The sequence below is a fragment of the Haemorhous mexicanus genome, chromosome 5 (assembly GCF_027477595.1).
Source record: "Haemorhous mexicanus isolate bHaeMex1 chromosome 5, bHaeMex1.pri, whole genome shotgun sequence".
Taxonomy (NCBI): domain Eukaryota; kingdom Metazoa; phylum Chordata; class Aves; order Passeriformes; family Fringillidae; genus Haemorhous; species Haemorhous mexicanus.
The window spans coordinates 51,448,476-51,468,491 of record NC_082345.1 but is presented as its reverse complement, the minus strand read 5'-3'; the positions used below and the strand labels follow the sequence as shown (position 1 = coordinate 51,468,491).

Below are 20,016 nucleotides of genomic sequence, written 5' to 3'. Positions count from 1 at the left end.
TCTTTTATATGATTCCCAGCTCATGCTGGCAAAGGACTTTCTGGTTGATATACTCCTGTGGAGTTTTGAGCTTCACATCTAACATCAGGGCCCTTTGTTCTGTACAAATACACAGAAGTCTTCTCTTCTCCAGTTTTTCTTTTATTCTGTTAAGGCTGTTTAGTTTTCATTATGATGACAGACTAATCTTTGTTTTCCTTTGCAGTTGCTGTGGTTTAACCCCAGCAGGCAACTAAATACCACGTAGCTGCTTGCTCACTTCCCCTTCCCCTGCCACCCAGTGATGGCAAGGGGAGGAAATTCAGAAAGGAAAGAAAAGAAAATACAACTCATGGGTTGACATAAAGAAAGTTTAATAAAAAGAGCAAATAAAAGATAATAAAATCAACAAGGACAACAAGAACAACAATACTAATATTAATTCTGATAATAGAAAGGAGAGGGAGAGAGGGAGATAAAGCCCAAGACAAGTGATGCACAATGCAGTTGCTCACCGCTTGCTGAATGATGCTGTCTCTGAGCCACAACTGGCTCTTCCCTGCAGGTAAATCTCCCAAGTTTACCATACTAGACGAGGTGTTTTGTGGTGTGGAATATTCTTTTGGCCATTTCATGTCAGCTGTCCTGGCCATAGTCCCTCCCAGCTTCTTGTTCAGCTCTTCACTGGCTGAGCACGAGACACTGAAAAGACCCTGACTTAGAGTAGCTTCTACTTATCAACAACTAAAGCATCTCTGTACTATCAACACTATCCTCAGACTTAATCCAAAACACAGTTCTGTACCAGCTACTGAGAAGACATTTGTCTCAGCTGTAGCCAGGATATTAGTTTTATTCCACTTATTTTTTTTTTTCAGGAGCTTTATTTTTGCTCCCAAGTATTATGGTTAGGAATAGAGGGAGACCCAAAATACCTTCTAAGTAGAACGTGATCTTAATATTTTTTCTATTGCTTTGTATTCTGATAGCTTTTTATGAAGGCTTATTTTTTTTTCTGCTTACATTATCAGATTAATCTAGATGGTCGAAATTTTCTATTTTTCATTGGTCATAGTGTTTTCCTCTTTTATAATTGTATTAAACCCAGTTCTTGTTTTGTGGCTACTCATCCTGAGTCAGCATATCCTCCTCTTCCAGCTACTCTCAACATTGCCTCAAAACTTTCCAGTAAATAGGAGGATAATGCCATCTGCAAATCTCAGGTGACTTGAGTATTCTTTGCTGATACTACTATGCTTAGTTTTTTATTCAAAGTTTACAGTGATCTTACAGGGGAAAAAGGGTTTGCTGACATAACTGAAAAGGACCTTTTCATTTACCTTGTAAAATGTAAATTTCCACTGAACTGATGCTTTTGAAGAGAGAAAATTAACAATAATTTTAATACTATTTTGGAAGTGAATATGAAACTTTAGTAGTCTAAATGAAAATAATTGAGAATGTAGGTTAAATTAGCTGGGCTGGAGACTCGTGGATTTATGTGACAAGCTAAATTCTTCTGCAAGAAATCCAGCTGTGAGGAAGGACAACAGCAATTTTACACTTCAAGTAGTGGGATTTTGTAATCTTTAGAGAAGTATACTCCTGCCTAATAAAGAGATCACCCTGACTAATTGTGGGCTGTGCACTCATGCATGTGTGGTCAAAGACGCAATAAAAAGGAAAGGAAATCTCAGACATCAGCACAGCTGTAGTCTGAAGCCATGTTTACCTATGATGTACTTTGTGTTAGTTTTCTGTAAGAAAGCCTTCCTCACTCTGACAAGCACTTATCCATCTGCTAATTCAGTAGGATAGTCCTGAGGATCACTAATGTAAGAATAAAATCTGGACTTGAGTGAGAAAAAAAAGAGTATTACCAAAATTTAACTGTCTTAGGTGTATGCTCTGCATCCAGCTAAGAAAAATGTGATGAGCCTGAGTAAATCTCAGTGAATTCTGTTGTGAAACGATTTTGAGATAGTGATGAATAAACTGTGATTGTGAACTGGGTTGAGAATAACTCTAGTGTTTGTAGTGTTTCATGTTGAAGATAATTATCTCATTCCAGATTACAATAATAACAAAAGACTACGATAGGAAGAGTTCTGTGTCACAAAGCATTTAGGCTTTGTGAGCTTTTGAATGGCAAGAGTGATGACATAATGACAAAAAAGATTGAAGGAAACTGCTAACATGGCCATACTGTTATGCTATTGATTTCTTCTAGCACATATTCTTCAGCTAATAATGCATTTAAGACAGAGATAGGAAGTTTCTTTCCTTTAAAGTTCTGTATCGTTTTTTCCTCTTTAACTGAAATTCCAGCCAGAGTTAAGGAAATGCCCTTATGAACCATTTCTCCTTTCTTCCCCTCAAACTGACTGGATATACATAGACATCCATTATTCATGGCCAGATTTGTACCAGTCTTTTCTTCTTTGCTGTTCTGTGTTTGGGTACCCAGGCTCTGGGGCAATGCTGTTGTGTAGAGGTGATAAAACTGATAGAAGTCCAGGCACTGCAGGTAGGTGATGATGCTGGCCAATCAATATTTCTGTACTTTTGGCTTCCTGATAACAATCAGGCTAATTGATTCATACTTTATTTTGTGCTTGTGATGGAATCACAGTTTTATCTGACAGCTTCTTAAGCCAGACCACAGAGACCAGAATTTGCCTTCTCTCTGTAACATGGCCTACAGATTATGCTGCAAAATGCTAATTAACTCACTTGATAATTAAATAAATTTGTTAATACTAATAAACTCAGTTACTAAATCTTAGCATTAACATTCACAACACACATTTTGCTGCTATGCAAACACTGTGATGTTTGCCTGATCAAAGTTCTCTGGCAAAATACTAAGGACTCTTTATAATAGCTATTGTTATTAAATATTCTTTCTTTCAACTAAAAATATTTCACACAGGTACATAGATATCATAATAATTTTTCTAGGCAACTCTAACAACTGTTTAAGTTGTACATTCCTTTCCACATTAGGATTGTTTAATTTGAAAGACCTGTTCTGTACAATACAGCTTATAAATAATGCTCTTAATAATGGCTTACCAGTAGTAAGCTTTAATTCCATATTCACACAGAACTCTCATTTAAACTAAGTGGGAGTTTCTCTTGATTAATCCCAGTAAAATCAATCAACTTTTGTTAATTAATGTTTTTAGTTAGTGGCTATTAGTTGGAAACTGTTAAGAAGTTTGAGCTTAGCCTAATATTTTTCTTCCCACTCCTATTCCACAGCATCTACTGAGTGCAAAAAGGTCTGTTGTACCTAAATTGAGATGGAAATACTGTAGAGTATAACTCTGACACTAAAGCACATGTGATTGTTTCTGCTAGGCTGACTTTTGATTCTATTTATGGTGTTTTTACAGCAGTTCTGCTTCTAAGTTTTTTTTTTTTTAAGGCTGATTTCAGAATGTAAAGGCTGAATTTTGATCTGTTGCATATTAGAAATGGTATTAACATTTCATCTTTTTTTTTTTTTTTTACTAATTGAGTTAGTGCTGAATGGAACATATTGTGAACTAAGATTAGTTTAAATACACATCAAAAGGCAAGACTGCTTTCTCAGTTCAGTACTGAAAGTACCAATTATGCTATTTTTGTGAGCTTTCCTGTCAACTGCAGAGTACAGCAGAACTTAAGTGTTTGGAGCTTTGCATGCTGTAAGTGCTCCCCGAATTAATTTTTTGCTTGCCTTGTCTTCAGCAGATGCTCATCAGTGTCAGTCTGAAATTCATGTTTTCTGACCCAAACATACAAAATTATAGTTCAGCAAATATTCCTCAAAATCAATTACAAATTTTTAAGTGAACATTTATATTCATGATAACTTCTGGTAATATTAGGTGTTTTTTTCACTTACATCTAAGTAAGTGAAAAAAACACCTAATATTACCAGAATATTAGTCTGTATTTGTCACTATTTTTAAGAATAGTGACAAATACAAATTCTTTAAAGTTAATAAAGTAATTGAAATTATTAAAGTATTTCAAGGGCCACATGCTTAACTCATTGTACATCCACTGCTACTACTCTCAGTCCCTAAGTGGAAGTGTATTGCCAAAAGAGTACACAGATTTCTGGCTGACATTCAGGTAATGAAGGAAATTTTGCTAACCCCATGAACAGCATGTCAGCAGCATCCTTGGGCCATGAACATTCTCAGACTCATTGCCACTTATAGCCAGAAAACATATTTGGACACAAAATAGGCCAGGTAGATTTTTAAAAAAATTCTTTTACCAGCTGATAAGAATTTTTTTTTTTTTTTTTTTTACTTTTTTGTCACATAGCTATCCTTGAAGTGCCATTCCTGTTTTTGACAGAAACATCACCTACTGCTGTCAGCTAACCCAATCTGCTCTCTTTGTATGAAAGCACACTCTGTGGCCAGATCCTAAGCTGGCTTAAAATGATGTTGCTGCCTTGACTTCACAAAAATCGTGTTGTGAAGCTGAACCTAAGATGCCTACTTTGAAAGCTTCCCCCCTTGCCCTCTTTATCATTCTATGGCTGAGGAAACAGAAATAGAAGGCACATTTCTCAGACTGAAGCTAGTTTTTTTCTGTGCCTTTACAGAAGCTATAACCCTTCACAGGCTTAAAATATCTTGTCCAACAGATCAGCCTCCCTGATGTGACTGTCTCACCAAACCACCTTATGGCACTGGCTTTATTTCCTCTGCTCTTGCAGTGCATGGGCTGGGGGGTGCATATTTCTTTACAATTTGGTTTCAAAATGAGGGAAGACTGAAACATACACCAAAAAAGGGCAGTAATAAACAGTGCTGTCATCTGGTGGTGAAATTGCCACCACTTTTAACAAACTGACCATGCTTTTCAACCAATAGCTTTTTCTTTTTTTGAGGATGTTGATGTAGTCCCCTTGGCATATTAGAACCAGGCAAACCCAGTGGTTTTATCCAAAATGACTAAACTTTTTAAATTTTATTTTTGTGGAAGAATAGCATACCAGAGGTAGGTTTGCTGTGTTCAGGCTTTGAAATTTTCTTTGGCTCGCACTGCCAAACCAATGGAGTCCAAAGGAATGAGGAAGTAAGGACAAAAAGACACTCCTCCCTCAAATGCGAAAGTACTGTTTTCTGCTCTTACAGTTTTACCATCAGTACTTTTCTACCACGTTATAGTTGATGTCCATATCTTTACAAACCAAAAAAATACACCTTTTAGATCTAGCTTCAAGGACTGTTTGCTGGATGTAACTGAGCAAGAGGGATATTACTGCCATCTCAAAAGATACAGTCTGCTCAGCTGGGGAGACAGAAAAATGTACAGCAAACAATGAAAAAATTTTTACTTCATGATCTCTCCTCGAACTTTTTAAGGCTGACTCCTTTCTGAGTTCTCTTTACCTTTAAAGTGAGACAAAATTGAAAAAAAATTATAGCTGCTGCAGGAAAAAAAACATATATCAAAGAGCAAACAAAAGTATTTTGAAATTATTGTTACACATAAATGTAGTACACATACAAACTGCATTTCTCCAATGTCAGACCTATGTTACAAACTTTACAGATGGGTAACAAAATAGACTATATGGGTGTTGATAATACAGTCATCTTTTGTCTTCCCTGAGTGCTTTCATTGGAAGTTAAATGGTTAAAAAATGCTGAAATTAAAATATAAGCTTTTGTGTCCATAAGAATTTTCCTTATTGTCTATTAACCTGTGTTATATGAGTCCTATATTTTGGAGTAGATTATTTTAGATGTATGAAATTTACCAGAAAATCTTGAACTGTTGAATAAAATACATCGTTCTGTTTACAGATTTTCCATGCTGCTATAACTGTAATTAACTGCTATTAGAACTGCTATTTCTATGGGTCTGTGCTAGTCATTGGAGTTGACAAATACAGAACTTTCAATGTTGCTATTTTATTTCTGCTGCAAGGACTGAACAGTCCACACTGATGGAAATTCACTGACACTAACATTTTTTAATTCAAAAGGAGATGATTGTGCTTTTTATACTCAAAACTGATTTTCCTTGAATCTGGTTGTGGTATGCCTTTCTCCATTTAATAGCAACTTAGTAACTGACCTAATTTGAATAACTTCTGGAGGCAGAGACAAGGAGTTAAGTAAAGGTATCAGGACCTAGCTCTTTAAATGTAGCTCGCCATACAAAAAGTTTCTTCACATTTTTGAAATGCTATAGTCACACTCACTGTCCTGTAATAACACCAACAATAAAGAGGACCTGGAACAGTAAAGATTTATTATATTCACAGATTTCAAGAATCAGTGAGAGCACGGACAGGGTCACAGTGCAGAGTCAAAGTAAGGATATTAGCTGGGGTTTCTTAATTTGATTGTGAGCCATTGTTATGCTTGTGTGGCCTATTACCTGTAGTGGTTGGTTTCATTCACAGTTTAGATTTTCAGCTTAAATTCCAAGTTAAATCAAAGGGATGGTTTTGTAAAACTACTTCCTGTAGTTTGCTTTGCTTAACTTTATAAGATGTTTTTATAGTGCAATGTTAAAAACTTGATTCTTTCCTACCAGTGAAGACCACAAAGTCATGGAGACTCATTGTTATTTTAAAACATGACAAGCTGGCCTTAAGACCTTAGGGATCCTTTCTTCAGAAGTCAAGCTGGTGATGGATAAGGAGCCATCAGAGCTGTGTGTATCTTAACTGCAGGTGTTCAATTAAGAAGCCAAGAGTGTCTCAGGTACACGGGTGCAAATGGAAGTGCTCACTTTGATAATGTCTCTGTAGTTGCTCAGTGCAGGTAGTTGGCTTCCCCCAACTCATTTCTGATTGCACAAGGAGGTTAGCACAGAGGAATTCCTGAAAGGACTGAGCTCCATCAATGTTCAGTGAGTGCTAGAGAATGCCACAATGGGGAAATGTTATCAAAATCTCAGTGCCTGCATGGGGATTTGTCAGGAAATGGTTAGCTGTAAGATCTAGTTTCTATTAGCCACAGCTCTGAGAGCTCTGCTGCCTTTCTCCTCCTGAGAGAAACACTGTTCTGCTGCCTATGCTGTGCAAAGAAAGTTTTCTTATCCAGCACTGATTTCTGAAAAGTCTGTTTTGCAGTTGTTTTGCTCCCACATTCCTCTTGCTTTTCGTAATACTTGGAAGTGTGATGGAGAATTTCCAATTACTCCCACCCTACCCCACCTTTATCAGCTATTTTTAGACATTGAGATACCAAAATACACAAGAAGTAGTCATTGTTGAAGAGGTGGTCTTTTTTATGAACTTTTAAATATTTCTTCTTCAGTCCCTTCACCCTTGAAAGAATATGCACAGGTTCCTGATGAATATGATGTCAAAGGTTAAATAAATAAAAAATAGTGCATTAGAGTCACATGAAAATTTTTTCTTAACTTGAAAGCTACTGTAATGCATCAACAAAACACAGCTGTAAGTTTCCAGACTACATGTCTTTTGTATTCTTTCTTCATGCATATTAATGGGAAGGTCTCATCTAGTCAGATCAAAGTTCCTATAGGAAAAATATTCACATTTAAAAATTAATTACTATGTTTAGCTTAAGTAATTAATTGGCATAATCACTCATGCTTTTATAAACTAAACATTAAAGTGAACAGCCACAGTCTTTAGGATAGAACAGAAGTGTATAATTCCTAAGTTAAATTGAATTTTCATTTTGCTATTAAATCATTTTTTTTAATATTTTCTCCTCAAAAAGTTTAATAAAGAGAGCAGGAAAAACAAACAACTGATATTAATTTGTAATGGATGTTAAAAAGGATTATTTCATAACTAAAAATGCTTTTTTCCCCTAACCTTTAAAATACATTTGAAAGTCCCAAGATATGGAGCAAAAACAGTCTGTGTTTCTTATCTTAAAATGGAATTAAAATTTCTGGCTACTTATGGAACATTTTAATAATTAAGAGTGGATAATTAAATGCTTATTTTCTAGTACAGTGGCTGAAAAGAACATGAAGTCCCATCATTTGCAGAGAGGTGTTGTGTTCAGGATTGATGATGAATGATGCAATCCTATCAGGGTGAAAAATTTTTCTTCAAAAGCTATTAAAAATACTTAAAGAAATTAATATCCAGTATAAATGGCAAACTTCAGTGAAGTCTGCTGAGTTCTTTCCAGTATACTACGATCATCTTTAAGCATATTATTTTGAAGCAGATGTTTAAGCATTTTTTAATTCAGAGTTAATTTATATCAAAGGCTGCCATTAAAATAGCCAGCTCTCAGGTCCAAAACCCCATAAAATCTAAACGTAGCAAGAGTTATTTGACCCTTCATTCTAATTCCTCTAAAATCATGGACTTTTGTATTGTATTCAGTTATTACCTTAGTACTCAGCTTTGAGTTCAAGAATATGTTTGATGAAAGTATGCCTTGGATTTGGATATTCTATCTCTCCCAGAAAGTCATTGATGGTTTGTTTGAAGAAAACAGTAGTTAGAGGGCTTCCTTTTGAGTACTTCACTGTTTATGCACACAATTTCTGCTATGCCTCACTTCAATTTGTGGATAGTGTCTCTTAACACACTTTTTGTACTAGCTTTCACATTCAGAATGTCCCATGAATTTTACAATCTTTTTCACAAACTGACAACAAGAACGTAGCTGAGCTTCTTTAAGCTTTAAGCTCTGAAATACCTTCTACTCAGTCTTCAATTACTTTCATAGTTCTTTTCTACATGCTTTGCGCTTTTCAACAGTGTTTCAAAAATATTTAGGGTAGAAATATTTTTAGGCTTCCATTATTTATCTCTTCTGAGCCATAAAAAAAAAAGCAGAGTAAAGCCAGGCTCCTATTCACTACTTTCTTTATGCTTTATGCCATTTTTTCTTTCTTCCTATAGCATCAGTGGGACACTCCTGCTGAGTTGCTGGCTTGCTATGACCCCAAGTTCTTTACAGACTCATTGCTTGAGGTGTTTACTTCATTGTGGCATCCTGTATTTCTTCCTCCACTATATGCAGATTTGTATTACTTAGACTGGGAACACTAGTCTAAACATATTTATGCTTTTCAGTTTGTTTTGTTTTTCATTAGTCCCAAATCACTGATGACAAAATTGAGTAACACAAGTCTGAACTGCCCCTCTTTCTGATGCCAAGCCTTTGCTGATCACTCTCTTATGCACGTTCCTCAGCCAATGCTTAATCCAGTTAAAACATGCTTTATTGATACTGTGCTGTGCTATATTTTTAATTAGAATATTGAGCGATACTAAGTCAAAAGGCACACAAAAGTTGAAGTGTATTATACCTACATCGTTACCTTTGGCAACCTAACTTAAAATCTCATCAAAGAGCAGAAGTAGATTTGTTTGACAAGGCTTATTTTGCACAGAACTATGTTGACTAGTATTAATTATATTCCTATATTTTAATAATTTATTAATTGAATCTCTTTTCAGTTTTCCTATTATTTCTCTCGGGAATGGTGTTGAGCTAAGCAGCCTGGGAATACAGATGTCACCTGCTTGCTCTTAGTGGAACATCAAGAAAAATGTAGCACTGCTGCTTAATGGAATATCAGTGGCATTGTTCATTCCTTCTTTAGGTCCCTTAAATAGGCATTTTTTCTTAATTTTGACATGCTATATATTCTTTTACTAGCAGAAGAAAAATTCCATCAGCAAATTGTGAAGTAAACAGTTTATGTAAATAAACAACTGAAAGTCTAGCTATGCCATTGTGCAACGTATAAGAAATGAAAGCAAACTTAGTGTGAATATGGGAAAAGATGTTACACAATTGTACTGCAGTGTTACAACATGATGATGTGTGCTCAAATTAGAAAGAGCAATTGAAGAAGTCTGACTATGCATCTGTAATTCTGAAAGGCTGTTATGTTCTTGTTCCCAGAACTGGCTTGTCAGTGAGATATGAAATAAAAATAGGTACAGTCAGTTTCCTGTGCATTGGGATCTTTTTCTGGATTACAAAATCCATCTCAAAGTTTTCATTTCTGTTTTGGCTTTGTGGAACTGGTGGAGTTATAATATTTGCATTTGTTTTGGATGCTTTTGATTCCCTTCATGCTTGAAGTTTCTGGTTCTGAGTAGACTTTAAATTCACTGTGTTTAGGAAAGCCAGATATTAAATAAAAGCAATGCCTAGAAGGGAGTGGAAAATCTATTAACTGCTAGATTTTATGTTGTCCTTACCTTCCTCAAATAATCTTAGATAATTAGCATTTAAAGTACATGGCTACAGCTGCTGCAAGACAATGTCTGGGAGGAGAACCAGCACAACTTCATCCCTTTGTTACACTTTGCAGATGTGATATCAGGAACACTTGGCAGGAAGGGCCAGGTAAGCCACTACACCATGGGCTAGAGCAGATGTTCCAGTAGAACAACACTAAATCCTGGGCTGTGCCTGAGGTTTGTCTGAGTCAGGGTCTGGATCATTAGGTGGTCACTGAGTGCCTATTTTTTCCTAGATATTAATAGAAATCAGGTATACAAACAAGCAAGGCCCTCCATCTCACTAAACAATAGGATGGCAGAAAGGCATTTAATAGAAAATGGTCTGCTGAGAGCTAGAAGATCTGCTTTATCAAATCACACTGCTAAATTTTTGTCACAGATGTGAATCCAGGTTCCATTGATGTGCCAGATTATTGGACGCACTATCCTGAAAGCATTTCAGGGTCTTCCTTCATGCTTTTCTGTTTTAAACAAAGGATTGAGTATTCATTGACCCACAGAGACAAAAAAAAGAAGGTATTTAGACTCTTGTGGCAGTAAAAGGTCCATCAGCATAAACATCTGAATCTTAAAACTCCACATAAGCTCTGGTAAAATATTGGCACAGATTATGGGCATTCCTCAAAAGATTCTAAATTGAAAAATTGATCTCCCAGCACTGCTGGAGGATACCATATTAGGATTATTGGGAAAAAATTAAAAATTCTTCTACTCTGGAAAAACTTTTTTTTCCTTTTTTTTTTTTTTGAGAGGGATTGTGTTTTGTGGATCTAAAACATGCCCATGATTTAGGCCTCTAAGCAGTTAAGTCTATGTTGATCTTGGTTATTTTACTTGTGAGATTACTTTATGTGGAACTGATCTTTCAAGCTTTTGCTTTTTTGCATTTCTTTCATTGACCTTCTAACCTGACACCATCTTTTTTTTCACCAGACTTGATAATGGTTATTCATAGTTTCTATATGTAGACTATCAACTCAAATGTCCCTGTTTTTAGCTTTCTTTTGCTTCTTCAGGTTCTCAGGGCCTTGTCCAGAAAAGTGTTGAAAATCTCCAAGGATGGAGATTCCACAGCCTCTCAGGGCAACTGGGTGTGCCAGTGCTTAACTGCTCCTTGTGCATCATTAGAAGGAAACTCAAAATCAGGTCAAAGTTTAACATTTGCAATTTTTGCAATACTTAGTTAAAAGAGTTAAAGTCATCTGCAATATTCAGAAAATCTAAGGTGAAATTTACCTTCATACCACTGATAAAAGATATAAGAGAAGTCATGCAACATCCCAATGGAGGATAAATCACTCATACTTGGGATGAGACACTGGACTATCTGATTTATAAAATGATGAGGATTTGAGTTTTTACACCTAGTTCACACATATTACATGCACAGTTTTAAAAGTAAGTTCTACTTTTGAAGAGCTTGACTTGAAATCTCAATATTCCTTTTTCATAGTATGAATTTCCCCTCCCCCCAGTTCACTTTTATTGTACATTAACAATATGATTATAAAAATGGGTTTCCCATTCTGCTTTGTCTTTACTTTGTGGTTTGAGTTTTAAAAGTGCTTTACTTTAGCAGTGAATATAAGGACTTATTTAGAATATAAAAAGATGAAAATCAGGGCATAAATCTATTTTTAACCTCAAAAATTCTGCTTTGTAATGACTGTAACTGGCACAGTAAAGGGGTGGAGAGGTTTGCAAAACCACAGCAGCATAGATCCTGTCAGCAAAGCTTTAATTCTTTTTCTGCCTGTGTAAGTTCAGGACAGGATATAATCACTGAAAGATTATCACACTAAATAAGCACTTCTGATAAACTGTTTTTTACCTAATCAGCAACTAGCTGAGTGTCTTACACAGATCTTCCCTTTGCCCAGTGGGATGGCCTTGTGGTTGTTCACTAAGAAAACAGGATGCACAGAGATTTTGGTCTGCCACCAGCAATAAGGGGCCCAGAGGGGGAAAAAAAATGCAATCCATTGACTTTTCAGCAGCTTTCTTGTAGCAGATCTATAAGAATTCCTTATTAAAAACACATTGAAAACAAGGTAGTCTAGATCTTGGATGCTGGAATTTTCTTGTTTCCTATTTAATTTGAAGGTATAAGATATTCTTGATTTTATGCTTCAGGTAGGCCTGTAGAAATTCCAAGGCAGAAATTCATTGCTCGTTACAAGCAGTTCATCAGCTCCATTAAAGATAGAACATTAGTAGGAGTGCAATGCAGTAAATGCAACTGTGGCCTGTGCGTTGATCCAACTACCATTTATGCCATGTAAAGAGCCTGTGTTTTCAAAGCTGTCGATTGCAGAGTTCTGCACTGCTGGAAAGAGATCTTCATCGGTTTAGCTGCTGCAAGGCTCTGGGTAGTGTCACCCTGAGTGGATTCTCTCAGTGAGTGTGGAGTCCAGCACAATCATGAATTGTCCATGGAAGCCTCTGAAAGAGCAGTAGACAGTGGGGGTACAGAGAGAATCCTTGCTCCAGCCCTCCAGTGGGACATATTAGTTTTTCCTTAATATATTTGATTTTGCCCAAAAATAATATCATGGTTAAAGTGGCATGCAATAAATTTCATTGGATTATCATTTAAAAAAATGCTTGAATATCTAATTTTAAATATGAGCTTAATTATGAAGGACTAAATAGATGCATAAGTATCTGAATTATTTATGATTTTACATGTATCCCTACACATGATAAATCAGAGCTTAAACTAATAGTGCATTATGCACTTTCTAAAACTATCATGAAAATCTAAGTTAAGACAAATAATGATGTAAGTAAATCCCAAATATACATGAAATTTTTGCAACCTTATATATTATGCATATCTTCCTGAAATAAATCAGGGGAAAATCCAAAAAAAGTGTATTTAAGATTCTATACCAATATTTTAATGGAATATTATTTAATAAATTGAGGGTTTACATCAAACTAAAAAATCTCATATTCATTATTCAAAAGACTTAGTCTTTTTTATATTAATTTAGTTTAAAGAAATTAGTTTAAAGAAACATATTTAAAATTATACTATAATGATTAAAATAAAGTAGGTATTGCAATATGTATGAAAACATGACTTCTTCAGATGAAAATTGCTTTTATGCCTCTCTCTGCTTATGTATTTTAAGGGAATCAAAAAGGAGTTTGCTTGAATAAGTAAATATTTTTCAGAAAAAAGTCTTCAAAGTTTTCAAAGCAATTCTTGCTATTATTTAACAAATATTAATCACGCTTACAGAGATCACTTAAAAAAATTTATGATAAGACATTTGTTACCAGTCATGCCATAGGAAGAGAAGAGAGCCACAGGGCTGAAATGACAGTAAGTGCATGAAGTGCTCCTCTGGTAGTTACATGGCAGGAATGTGACATTGATCTGAAATGGGACCTGTTTGAAGTGGCAACTGTCAATCTCTATAACCAAAGGATGGCCCAAAGTCTTACTCAATCAGCCATTTTGGCATGACCACTCAGTTTATGAAGCCAAATACACTAAGAAATGATCTGTCCTCAAGAGGCAATTCAAGAAGTCTGCACAGCTTGTGGATAGTAAGCATTCAGAAGTACACCTTGGACTCTATTGCCAAAGTACAGCAATGTCTCATTTTAGTGACTGTACTTATTACCAGGTGAGACAATTGTGGATTGAGGTGTGAACAAATGTCTACTGCTGTTAGTATTTAAAATTGCTTGGATGATATTTCTCTGTGCATTTATTTATTCTTTCATGTACAAAAGAGTCAATATTAATTTTAGAGTTCATATATGCATGTGGATTTGATTGCAGTGATCTCAAGAGAAATCACTTTTAATTGAGAAAAATGTGTAGCATATTTTTGGTCTTTTCTCAGGAACATGGTTATCTTTTCAAATTCTGTTTTTCTTTATAATTATTCAGTGTTTGTTCAGCTGTGCAAGGGGAAAATGGTAAAGAAATTAAAAATATGTGTGTAAAACTGAAAAAAAATAGTAATTCTATCCAAGTGTTCTTAAAGCTGAATCTATTGACTTGAAATATTTTTAAGTGAGCATATGTATCAATACCGATACTAGCAACTTGAAACTTCAGCAATTATTTCTCTTCCTTCCCAGGTACAAACACACTTGGAAAATCAGTCTAGATACCACATCCAGCAGAGCCAGAGGCACCAGGTGAAGCAGTACCTGACCCTTGACACCAAGCTGTCCAGCCAGACGCTGTCGCTGTCCCAGTCGCACCCAGCGCAGCCGGTGGGGGTGAGCTCCATCCTGCGGAGCGGCCACATGCCCCCAGCCAGCGGCGCCGACAGCGCTGTCACCAAGCTGCTGGCCCTCGGCGGCCAACACGAAAATGCGGTAGGGCGGGGCTGGCTAGCGAAAGGGGAACTGGGCTCTGCCTGCTTCTACAAAAATATTACATCACCCACCTTGCGCTAGAAGTGGGCAAGACATGACTTTCTTAACTTTCAAGGGAATAGCTGACTGCTGGATCAAGCTTTTAGACTGCTGCCAGATAAAATGTACTGTTGCATCTTTTTACATATACATCATATGTTGCTTTACATTTTCTGAATATGCACTTTGCAAAGAAAATCATCATTTTTTCAGATGGGAGTTGTTTCTGTCTGAAGGTATTAACCTAGCTGCATAAAAAAATGTTAAATACAGATTACCTTCACTACATAACTGAAAAAATCACTCATTCATTTTTCAGTTAGCTGCTATATTTTTATGTGGGTTATCTTGAGTAAATTGGCAAAGATATGCCAACTTTAGTGCCACCATTGATTTTAATAGAGGTTCAGCTCTAACACAATATCAGATTCTTAGCCAGTGTGAGATGTAGGTCATTATGGCTTTTAATACTTCAATAGATTTCAAAAGAGACTGTTTATTAGGTAAGAGGGGAATTCCTACAGAAATGAGAAATGGAGATGCTGTATCATGTCTTGGACTTCAATAGAACAGAAGAATATTACAAATACACCATGACTCATTCGAGCACTTGGATGTAATGTAGCTAAGCATGAGGGAGCCCATAAAGCTTCCTGGAGAGTTCATCTGGGGCCTCTGCATTACTTCTGCATTGACAACTGACACTTTCAGTCAGGTTTATGGATTACTGGAGCTACTTTAAAATGCTATTTTCAATGGCCTTTGTGGACACCTATGTGACCACCTCCATGCTGGCAAAGTGCAGTGTGCTGAAACTTTTCTCAGGCATTTTGGGTCTGATCAGGAGCCTGCCCTGCACCACTCTCCATCCCGGTGAAGACTGGGAGGGTGATACCTGGCACTGGCAAGATCCTGGCAGCTTTGCAATGATTTGGACAATCTCATCTCAGACTCAGGGGGGTGGATGGCTGTCACAGTGGAATTTCTTAATGTGGGTGTGCCCTGTGGTTAAGAGTAGGTTATAGGTAGATTAGTAAATAATGTAGAGCCAACACCCAGGTTGGTGCAGTAAGGTGCACTCCTTCATATTGCTTAATTACCAGCATTTCTTGGTATAATTTTGGCCCTGATGGTGCTTTCCAAGATACGTCTGGGCACAACTCCTGGCACAGTTGTTCTGTGTTCTCTGGTTTTAGAGAGGAAGAGGAATGCATGCATGAGCTGTGCTGGGCCATGTGGCCAAAAAGTCTGTGGTGAAAGGTCCCATGTCTGTGTGATATTTTGATTGCACAGGACCAACTACAACTTCTTCAGCTCCCAAGAGCTGCAGATAATAGGGTTAAAAGTGACATGCTTATCATGGGATATCTCCCAAAATTATATTGTGAATGGAACCAGGCCATGATTATCATTGAAAATTCACGTTGCACTTGGTCCAAATCTATATGTACCTATAGGCCTTCAAAGTACTCATTGTTTCATCCCAAGTAATTATTGAGCTATTCCATCTGCCTCTGTAGTTTTTGGGTCTGATTAGATCAAAAGAGAGACCAGAAGGCTGTCTGGAGAAATATCCAGTGTGCTGCTAAACAAAGAAACCTCTGCCTGCCCAAGAGGGCAGCATGGAACACGAAACCTGGAGTGACTCATGCAGTGGCAGAACCACAGGTTCCTCTCAGTCTTCCTGCACCAGTGCAGCAATGCACTGTGATCAAGATGACATTTGATCAAGCTGATAGGTCACAGTTACAGCTTAACAATGCACTCCTGTCACCTGATCATGGTGTTGCAATAAGGGGTTAAATACAGGCATGGCCTGGTGTTTAAGAGAAAGATATGTCTTGTAAAACCACTTCTGTTTTCAGAAGAAGTAAAAAATGTGATTATTGTGCAGAAGTGTTTGAATTATAAGATATAAACTCCTGAAATTGTTTTATTGCTGCAATAGATATTCAAGATTAATAATCTGTATTTTAAAAATAACTTTTTTCCGTTATTATTTGTACTGATTTGTCTTAAAATATTATTTTATCAGATGGAAGAAGTTATTGAAGACATAATCAATATGGAATCAAATTTTAATGATGAAGGGATAGGTTGTTCTGAAACTCCTTTACTAATGCAAAGAACTGTAAGTATTTTGTTGAATTTCATCTTGCTTTTCATACTAGAAAGCTTCTTTGAGTGATTCAAGCACATCACAGTTCAGAGACTAAGGAATAGTACCAGTGGACTGTTCTTCTTTCTCTTCAGCTCATTGCCTTTTTGTCAATAATTATTAGAGAAAAGGGCAGCAGTGTGGTGACACATAGTTGTTTTAAGTGGTCTGAATAGCATTTGGGGTTCTAGCCCAGCAAAATGCCTGGTGCATAACCCATTGGAGTTACTGATGTCTCTGCAGTGCTAAAAATAACAAGGACAAAAATCTCTGGACCCTGAGAAGGCCATTTAAAGCCTTGCTTAAAGATCCTTCTACCTCAAATGAAAAAAAAGTCAAAACATCCCCATGTAATAGCTTCTATGGTACAGTGGTTTCTCCAGTGTCTTATCCTGAAGCAAGGCTCTAGTTCTGGATTTTCATACAGACAAGTTGCATTTAGTTGAATAATTTCAAGGACAAATAAGAGGAGTGTTATTCTTCACAAGAATTAATGTAACAAACTTCAATTTTATGATGTCTCTTTGTGGATAAATGTGAGAGGACTAACAAAGGCTATTTATGTTTCCACATATGTTGCATATTTGAAGAGGAAGGATTGAGCTTTTCTGGACACAAAACCACAAAGAGTCCTATTATTTATGAAAGTAATACATATCAATACCTGTAATGCACTTTACAGAAGGATGTATGTTGTCCTCTCTACCTAGCTGATATCCAGAACCGTTTTTCCTCAGGGCTTTAAACTGTACCCCGATAGAAGGTAACCTCACCCTGATGAAGGCAGGAGGATTGTCGCAGGCTTTGACAATCCACCAAGGGCACTTCAGGAAGCTGTCTTTGCTCTTTATTGCCCTCTGGGGAACAGGGAACAGCTTTTTCCGACTTATAGAACTTCCCTTGCTCCAAAAGTACCTCAGGAGACTCTTCTGTGTTGCCCACTCTACAGTCCAGCATTAATGCCAATTAACAATTCTATGAACACCTGCTATTTGCATGCCAGCTGCAGAACTATTGCAGCTGGACTGATTTACACATATGCCTGTACAGAACGTAGCAAAGAAGTGGTCCCTAGGGAGAGAATTATTATTTTGGCTCAAGTTAATGTGAGGCAAGGGAGGATAATTTGTGGTATGATAGTGTGGGATGGTGATGAGAGGCATGAATTCTGGGTTTTGGGTTGAAGTCATACTCCCTTCAAAACCTTTTAAAATTGGATGATGTTAATCTGTCCTAATTCCAGGTTCATTAGCCTTTATCTTCAGCCTTGAAGGAAGGACATTTGTCTCTAAAATTTATTGAATACCTTTCTCTTGATGAGAAAGGAAATATGCAATGTCTTTTAGACCTTGATGGTATTGTACTTGCAAAGATGTGGGACTCCTGAAGTGCCTCTGGGACAAGTGATAGTATTTGGATTTTCATTTGTGCTGAAGAAATCAGCAGGCTGATAGGTAAGCCAGGGAGTAGCACACATTTCCAAATTGCTCTGTTCAATACTATGGCAAAATTAAGCCTGCCTTCAGCAAGGCAGGCAAACTGCATCGGCGTGAGGAAACTGAGTGGTGTCTCTGCTGTCTTCTCCTTTACCATTGTCTGCTTTAAAAATATGCAAAAGAATTAGGCATATGGAGATGATCTCAGGAATTTAGCTCATGCCACTTGGTTTTAAGCCATCTTTCAGGCAACATCCTAAATCTGCCTGCAAAATTTTGGTCATAAGCTGTGGAGCAGAGAAAGATAGAGATGCAGGTAGAAAATAATTTTTCTATATCCAGTTTTTCATTATCATCTTAAACATAATGAAACTTCTTTATCTGAGCCAAACACGTATGTATTACAAGAGTATTGGACTAGGAGGCATGATCAAGAATGAGAGAACATCTAATTTCCCTGAGATGTGCTGGGTTTGTGCTGTACTTCAGCAAGGACCCATAGTAGCTCTGATTCTGCACACGGTGCCTGCTGTGGTGGCTGACACAAACACAGAGTAAGTGAGATTACAGATGGGACTGAGTTGCCTCTGTATCGGGCTGATTTTGGCTTTCTCTTTAAAATTCTCCAGCGCAATTCCTAAGTATTTCTAGAATTTCCTTTTAGACTTTCCTTACTTGGGACTTCCCCTGATTTTGCAAACTGTGCAGAGCAATCTCTGAAATTCTGAAATGGACTGACTTGGTTTTCAGAATGTGGTAAAAGTCTCAGGTACTTTTTCAGCAAAATCTTTTCTTGAAAAAGATAAATTCATGATGCCATTTTTCTGTCTCAGTGTTCTCATGGCTTACTCAGTGGCTGAGTAATCTTTCCACTTTTTACAGTGCAACCTGTTGTGTGTTGCAGTGAACTAATGTTTATTTTAGTCAAATACACCCATGTACCATTTTAATGGCACATTAAATGAAGACATTGAATTCTGTGAGACCACTCATGTGAATAATTGCTCAAAGGCTCATTGTCTGACCCTGAATTAATGAATTACAGTGTTGCATTAGTAGAATCAGAGAAGTGAAAATAAGAACATTCCTCCATCTCTCATTAAAATAATTACAGCTGCTGAGCAGTGGATTATCTGGCTTGTGTTTGGACCCAAATTTAAAATTTCATGAAACTGTCTGGTTTTGGGTGGTCACTTAAGAATTGCTTAAACTAGGGAATATTCTGGCTGCCTTTCTATTGCTCTTCAGAATACCTTAATGGCAGAAACCTACTTTTGATAACAATCTTTTAGAAGTTCAGTTAAAATGTAAGACTAGTTTTCCCTACATGCAAGACGTCTTGATTCCTCTGAAAGAATTTGTAAACCAAATTATATCTTTGTTCATAAAGCATAACAAATAAAATCATAACTATTCTTATGAACTACCATGTATGACAATGACAACTGTTTGTTCATTATGGAGAAAGTAAGATTTAATTAAAAAAAGACACCATTGAAGATGGGATCAATTTAAAGTCATTTTTCCTTGTTGTAATAATTTAGTTTTATGGAATTTTAATTAACAGACAGCAGAGTGTTTGTTTATTATAAGACTATTTTTTTTCTCTAAGTATATATTAGGAGCAGCAGGTTTGTTCCTGACCATATAAGAATCATTAAAAAATGAACCAAATAATATATGAGTGAATTTTAGAAGTAAACTACTGCCATGTAGGTCAGATATGGTGACAGGCATTTGAAAAACAAATACTTTTCATTTTTATCAGAAGTCCATTCTTATTCAAAATCCTTACAGTCTATTTAACATTCTGTAGTGAATTTAAAGTATATTAG

At 36.5% G+C, this 20,016-nt stretch overlaps 1 protein-coding gene across 4 annotated transcripts in view; it reads left to right on the top strand.

Annotated features, from left to right (window-relative positions):
• The window catches only part of TFEC (transcription factor EC), a 125,953-nt gene that overhangs the window by 73,177 nt on the left and 32,760 nt on the right, over positions 1–20,016 (top strand). For all 4 annotated transcript variants that reach the window (XM_059847139.1, XM_059847138.1, XM_059847135.1 and 1 more), the window contains exons 2-3: positions 14,306–14,548; positions 16,623–16,718. In XM_059847139.1, the coding sequence (XP_059703122.1) occupies positions 14,306–14,548; positions 16,623–16,718 (339 nt within the window). The remainder of the gene's footprint in view (positions 1–14,305; positions 14,549–16,622; positions 16,719–20,016) is intronic.